Source organism: Euleptes europaea, chromosome 6 (assembly GCF_029931775.1).
Source record: "Euleptes europaea isolate rEulEur1 chromosome 6, rEulEur1.hap1, whole genome shotgun sequence".
Lineage (NCBI taxonomy): Eukaryota > Metazoa > Chordata > Lepidosauria > Squamata > Sphaerodactylidae > Euleptes > Euleptes europaea.
Genome location: NC_079317.1, coordinates 33,795,062 through 33,801,929, shown reverse-complemented (window position 1 = coordinate 33,801,929; position 6,868 = coordinate 33,795,062). Strand labels below are relative to the sequence as shown.

Sequence of the window (6,868 nt, the reverse complement as noted above, 5' to 3'; positions counted from 1 at the left end):
CGTCTCCCCATTGGCTGTAGCGGCCTCGAGCCGGCGGAAGTCAGCGTTTCTCCGGTTACAAGATGGCGGCGGCAGCGAGCGCTTCGCGGCGGTTCTTCGAGCTGTTCGTGGCTCGCGTGCCCTGGACTGCCTCGGCAAGTGAGTGAGGGCGGAAGAGGGGCCGTCCTTTTCTGTGTGACAGTTACGAGGCCCTTGCTGCCTAACGGCGCAATCCTTGGCGGAGTTACTCCAGTCTTATTATTTCGGTGCCCTTAGGCTGCAGTCAACACGTTGGGAGAGACTGGCGTCATCTCCGCTTCCCTGCCGCCCGGCTTGATGCTGGGATCGCGAGTCTTTTTGGGTTTTCTCCCCGCATCAAAAGCGTAGGGGTAACCAGCGAACTGGATGGAAGCGGGTGTTGGACTTCAGCTTTTTCTTGCTTGGGGGTATTTAAACTATTGCAGACTCTTCTCTGGGCATTTTCATCTCACCTTTCTTCTAATGAACTTGGGGCGGTGCGTGCAGTTGTCTCTTACCCCTCACAACAACCTTCTGAGGGAGTCAAAAAGGGCAAGAGTCCAGTAGCACCTTAAAGACTAACAAGAATATTTTCTGGTAGGGTAGGAGCTTTCGTGAGCCACAGCTCACTTCTTCAGATACAGCTAGAATGTGAATCCATCGGTCTTTAAGTAGAGGAACAGTATGTAAATGTGAATAGCAGGCTTGATGGGATTAGGTGTGATATGCAGAAGAGTCTGTGATGTCCAGGGGAGAGATGGGTGTGGAGAAATCAGCATTGGTAATGGGCCATGAATGCAAGGGAGGTTAGGCTGAGAGTGGACGAGGGTCATTCTGTGCATTTCATGGCATAGTGGTAATTTGAACTTGGGTTTTCCAGAGCCCAGTCTGACACGCTCACGCCTCTGCCATGCTCCCCTTCCACTCCTAACCAGGGTTCCCTAAGATGGATCAGATGGTCTGTCTGGCCCTGTGATCTGGTTCACACAGTGGCCAAACAGGTTCCCCAGGATGTGGAGAACGCCAGAGCCCTGACTTCTTTGGTTGCCTCAGAGGGTTGCTGCCTCTGAACATGGAGGTTTCATTATGGCTAGTAGGCGTTGATGGACCTGCCTTCCACGAATTTGTTCAGAATTCTTAGTCTGTGTGCAGGCAAGGGTCGGGTGGGAGATCTGCTAGGGTGCTATTGGTGGGGTGGCGATCTGTACCCAGATCCTCCCAGTCCTAGTTCCACATTAACCACTATATTGTCTCTCTGTTAAGTGCCATCAGACTTATGGTGACCCTATGAATTAATGACTTCCAAAATATCTTATTGTTAACAGCCTTGCGCAGGTCTTGCAAATTGAAGACTGTGGCTTCATTGATTGAATCAATCTATCATGTTGGGTCTTCCTCTTCCTGCTGCCTTCAACTTTTCCTAGCATTTATGTCTTTTCCAGTAACTTTTGTGTTCTCATAACATGGCCAAAATACAATAGCCTCAGACATTCTACATTGTACTTGTTCTTAATCTGTATGACAGGAAAAAAAATGCTGAGCAGCAGAGGTTGAAAGGCATTTATCTAACAACTTGTAGCTACTACAAATTATACAAAATAGTAGTAACAAAAGTACAATGTAATTGCAAAACATGTATTGCAGTCTACATACAATGAGCAAAAACCAAAAAAAAAGTGTAGATACTATAACACAAAACCAAAACAGTGACAGATCTGCCAGCTATTATCCTATTTTGAAATCTCTTCTTCGTACTGTATCTGTAGCTATCATAAGAAATGAAGCAATTCTTTTATGAAATATGGGTAGTATAAGACAATGAAGCACATGCTTATTGAAGTTATGGCTTCATTTGTTTTTGCTCATTATATGTAGACTGCAATACACGTCTTGCAATTTCTTTGTAGTTTTGTTACTACTATATTGTATAATTTTGTAGTAGCTACAAGTTGTTAGATGGACGCCTTTCAACCTGTGTTGCTTAGCATTTTTTCCTGTCTTCCATCAGAGGTTTCTCCTCTTTCCTTTTTTTTCTTAATCTGTATGAAACATTTTGAACACATAATTATTATTCAAGCTAGCCCAATTTAATTAATGACTGGACAAGGGTTTGGAACCAGGCCTTCTCAGGCCACATCATGCTGGTGAGTTTATATTAACAAGAAAACAAAAAATTGTTACTGTGTTTTTTGAACAGTGTAGAATGAGACTGCTTTAGAATTTACTGAGTCTGTAAAATGCCACAGGACTTTTTGTCATTTTTCTGGAGGAGTTTCAAAATAACATTAGATATTTCTGAAATATTGGCTTTGAAGAACAGAGTCAAAAGGACATGGCTGTTATTGGGAACGTGATCCAATAATGGAGTAATATGTAATGTGACATCTTCATAGTGTGTGTAATCACAGCAAAGTAGACACTTGGCCTTGATTACATAATGTGTGTGTTTTTTCCCCATAGAAAAATCCATGCTACATTTGTATTCTGGCCTTCTTCCACAATGCACATAATGACGTCATTGCTGCACAGCTCTGAGACAGATTAGTTACGCTAAGAGGAAGATCTCGGATGACTCCTCTGAGTGGTGTCCTAACTTGGGTTTTTCATATATAGCCCCGTGTTATTAATATTCTTGTCTATACGATGTTAGAGAGGAACCATCTAAACACAGTTGTGAAGAGTTGTCACATATACAATAATAACTAAAGATGGACCGAGAAAATTTGGTGGAAATGCGTGTTTATTAAAGCAGAGGGCTCCATTCTTAAGCTAATGAATTTTTGCTTCAGGGTTAATAGCAATATAACTACAGAAATAAAATCAGTACATATAATTACTTCTATAAAATTAGTACATATAATTACTTCTATAAACAAGTTATGGGTGTGTATACATATGTGCTGATTTGGCTAGAGAACTTGGTTTTCCTTTTTTACATAATTCTGCTAACCGTAAACCTTTTCATTAAAGTGTGGGCATTTTTAAATTTCAGAGAGACATGCAAAGTGCAAAGCCTTTACTCAAATTATTCCATCCCTTCTTGTTTTTGACAGATGAAGTAAGAGAATATTTTAGCCAGTTTGGTACTGTGAGAAAATGCATACTGCCATTCGTAAGTATTTTTCTTCTAAGTAGATGCATGTTGTTGTGACTCAGATTCAGGTAGCACTTGAGCTTTGGTAGAGTATTAGATGAGGCAAAGGTTGATTAGTAGACTAATGATCATTGTGTAAGTTTATAATATAACATTGTATTATGGATAATAACGTTAAAAATCTGGTTTTTATTGCCCCAATAAAATATTTTTTTCCACCTTGGAAATGAATTAGTCCCAGGTGAAGGTTCTAAATATTGATACTGTTCTGAAACTCATACCACGTTACTGTGGAGTAGATTCACATTTTAGCTGCCTATGCAAATTATGAAAAAATAGATTAAATTTAAGGTGGGCAAAAAATAAAAACGATCAGATAATACAGCCTGCTTGCATACTGAACACTAAATGACTTTTTGAAATAAAGATATGCATCTGAAAGAAGTATAGTATATCAAACTATTAAGTGTTGCAGTATTATTTTTGTTGCATTCAGAACTGTATTTGTATACACTATGTGGAACTCTCTGTACACTGCATTTTGCTTCCTTGTGTGGCTTATTGCTCTGCTTGCTTTTTCCTGCATCATATCTGCAAACCTCTTACTTGAGGGTTGCTATTTGCGTAGCAGTAAATAAAAATGCACGCATGTTTCGCCTAATATTAAATGCACACACTTTCTCCTTTTAAATACATAAAGCAACCCTGGGATAGGAAATGGCCATTTGCACGGGGGCGGGGAGGGAAATCTGGGAAGGTGAGCGGTCGTCAGCATCTACCAGCAATCAATCACAAGATCCAGCAATTATTTGATGAAGCCACTTTTTCTGGAAAATTATTTCATTCAAATTCCTTCCGTTGCCTGTCCAGTTTGGCATGCAATTGAACTGCCTTGAGAAGAGCCACATACCATTTGCTCTGCACGTTGCCTTGAGGTTGGTAATTGAGGGTGTGTGTCAAGCAGCACTTTTTTTTTTTGCAGTCAAGTCACAGCTGACTTATGGCGACCCCATAGGGTTTTCAAGGCAGCACTTCTTAGATGCCTTAAATTGCTGTCCCTTAATAGTTTGATGTCTACTTTCTTGTCATGACTACACTGTTAGCCAGATTACTGTAAGGCAGCCGGTGGCAGTGTTCCTATTACATTGCAGGGGCAGTTGACCATATAGGTGTCCAGTTGTCTGGAAGTGGAACTCAGCTGAAATGTATGTACTTGTGGCTCTGTTTAGGAAAAAGAAACAGGTTTCCACAAAGGCATTTGCTGGGTTGGATTTTCTACAGAGGAAAGCCTAAAGAATGTTTTGCAGAAAGAAAATCATATCCTGGAGGGAGTTAAGGTAAGAGGCTTGTGGTACCTGGTTATTTCTCTTTTGCTTTTGAAATAGCATTTAAAGAGTATGTTCAAACAGATACAGAATTAACTAGATCCACGTGCTTGTTGTATATTGCAACCCTTATTTTATAAATTGTCTCAATGAACTTTTGGCTTATGTTAACAAGAAAGATTTAGCCTAGCCATGGCTCTCCAAGCCTTATCTCAGCACTTGGTTGCATTGCTGCAGCAGTAGCTGGCAAATGAAGGACTGCAAGATAGCCCCCTTCTCCTGCTGCATTAACAAATGGTGCCAGGATTAGGCTGGGTGAGTTCAAGATGGCTTACCATTTTCACAAAACCAGATGATAGTAGAATAGGAAGGTCCATGCAGAGAAACACAGTTTCTCTCTACTGTAATTTCTTAATCAGTACTACTTTAATCGATGCCTAAATAAATGCCACTTCTGTGACAATGGCAATCTCTTCCATCAGTGGAAGTGCTGCTGATAGGACAGTGATTTTGTCTGCTTCCTCACTGCAGCTGCTGGAACTGCATGGTTTTTTGGCCCACATAAGTCTTGTAGTGTCAGCAATTTGGGGGAAAGGGAGAGGCACTGTGTTGTGAACAGCCAATGGCATCTCTACATAGATTATTGAATAAGTTGTGTTCAGCTCTCTTATCAATCAGAAAACTTGCCATAGTCACTTTCTCAGACTAACCTACTTCAGAGTTGAGAGAGTTTGCAGCAGCGTGGGAGAGAAAAGGGGAACCCTAAACTTTGTGAGGAAGAACTTGCTTGGTTGTTTAGTTATTCCAGGATGCTGGCTATTACCTATACCTATGAAGTTCATAATCTTAAGAAAGACTGCTTTTCCCTATATAGGCTAACTGAGGTCTTCTGGGTAGCTGTTGTTGGCTGTTGTCCATTTGGCATATAAACCTTCTTGGTAAGGTCTAGAGCAGGGGTGTCAAACATAAGGCCTGTGGGCCAGATCCGGCCCCTTGAGAGCTCTTACCCGGCCCGCAAGCCAGCCAAGGCAGTTACCCCCCCCTCTCGTTCTGGGCTGCGAGGCATGTCCCAGCCAGACCAGGTGACATTTCTGTCATATCCGGCCCTCGTAACAATTGAGTCTGACACCTCTGGTGTAGAGCCTGTTTAGCAGTGTCTCCACTGCGCTCGAATGACACATCTGATTTATCCCCTCCCCTTCTCCCGGACAATCCAAGTGGTTGAACTTGATAGTTCTTTGGATGGTTTTATCTATTGCACAAAATCTGTGAGCGGGGTATAACTAATACAGACTGCTGTTTGATTTTCGGAACAAGCAGAGTGAATGAATTGCCTATCAGAGTGAGCCTAAGCTAGAACCTTTCATCTCATCCTATTTTTCTGTGATTTTTTTCCCCATTCACAGTTTTCCATCTGTATCCTGAAATATACAGTAGCTCAGAAAGGGCCTTGTAAGCTGCCAAGTCTGTACCTTGGCTTACAGTTTCTTCTAAAGCTTTCAGAACAGTAACCTGTTTCAATTAGTAGATTGTAACAAAACAAACAGCAAAGGTATTTCATATTGGGCTTGAAATAAGCTTTAATGCAAGAAGGCTCTCAGAAATGTGGCAACCAAGTGGTTTTCAAACACTACCATTCTTCTTCAAGTAAACATGTATTAAATAACAGCGTGACCATGTAGACACTGCTGTAATGATATCGAACTGGCCAAATCACTCCCTGGCCCACATCACTATGTGCACCCAACTGAAGGAAGTGTTAGAGACCCATACATGATATTTGATGTAGTTGTGGGTGAACTACTTAAGACTAATACTAAACTACTACAGCAGATGAATAGAAAGCTGAGATATAAAAAGTTGTTGACTTATAGCTTTCTCCTTGTGCAGATGACTGCTGAATCACAACCATAATGATTTGGTAGCTTTGAGTATGGACTAGAATTCTAATGACTAAGCTTGTTTCTGTTACTACTTACTTTGTGTATCTTAATTTTTCAGCTTGATGTTAAACTTCAAAGAAATAGAGGATTTCCACACCAACAGTCTGACAGAACAACCACTGACAACAGTTAAAGGAAGGAGACTTTATTTCACTGCCATGTAAAGAACATAAAATAAACTTATGGATATGTATTAATCTCAAATGAATTCAGCTTGTTAAGTAAAAATGTACTATACAGTCACGGCAGAGTAACAACAACTTACAACACCTTTCCCCCTTGCCAAGTACATGAGAATAAACTATGTACATAGGGAGCATAATGTGATGGAATAAGCAGTTTTCACTACGTAGAACTCAATATTTAATAGGGAATATGCTCTCAACCTAAGACAACAGCATAGAGCTTCACCTGTCTGCAGACAGAGGGGTATAGCATAGTTAAAGTCTAGATTGTGTAATGGAGCAATCCAGTTTTTCCTTTGTTCTTTGTGTAAGTTGTCAGTAGAA

The 6,868-nt window shown here is 40.9% G+C and overlaps 2 protein-coding genes across 2 annotated transcripts in view; both read left to right on the top strand.

The window, feature by feature from the left end:
• LOC130479078 (metallothionein) overlaps positions 1 to 6,868 on the top strand; it is a 118,900-nt gene that overhangs the window by 75,448 nt on the left and 36,584 nt on the right. The window lies entirely within an intron of this gene.
• Positions 60 to 6,492, top strand: SLIRP (SRA stem-loop interacting RNA binding protein). Its single transcript, XM_056851843.1, has 4 exons — positions 60 to 138; positions 3,051 to 3,109; positions 4,321 to 4,428; positions 6,418 to 6,492. The coding sequence occupies exons 1-4, from the start codon at positions 63 to 65 to the stop codon at positions 6,490 to 6,492; spliced, it is 318 nt and encodes a 105-aa protein (XP_056707821.1). The 5' UTR covers positions 60 to 62.

Bases quoted from the DNA above. Each gene is read 5' to 3' on its own strand.
- SLIRP (XM_056851843.1), top strand. From the start codon at position 63: ATGGCGGCGGCAGCGAGCGCTTCGCGGCGGTTCTTCGAGCTGTTCGTG. The intron at 139-3,050 runs GTGAGTGAGGGC...TGTTTTTGACAG, and splicing joins GCCCTGGACTGCCTCGGCAA to ATGAAGTAAGAGAATATTTT. The intron at 4,429-6,417 runs GTAAGAGGCTTG...TTAATTTTTCAG, and splicing joins ATATCCTGGAGGGAGTTAAG to CTTGATGTTAAACTTCAAAG.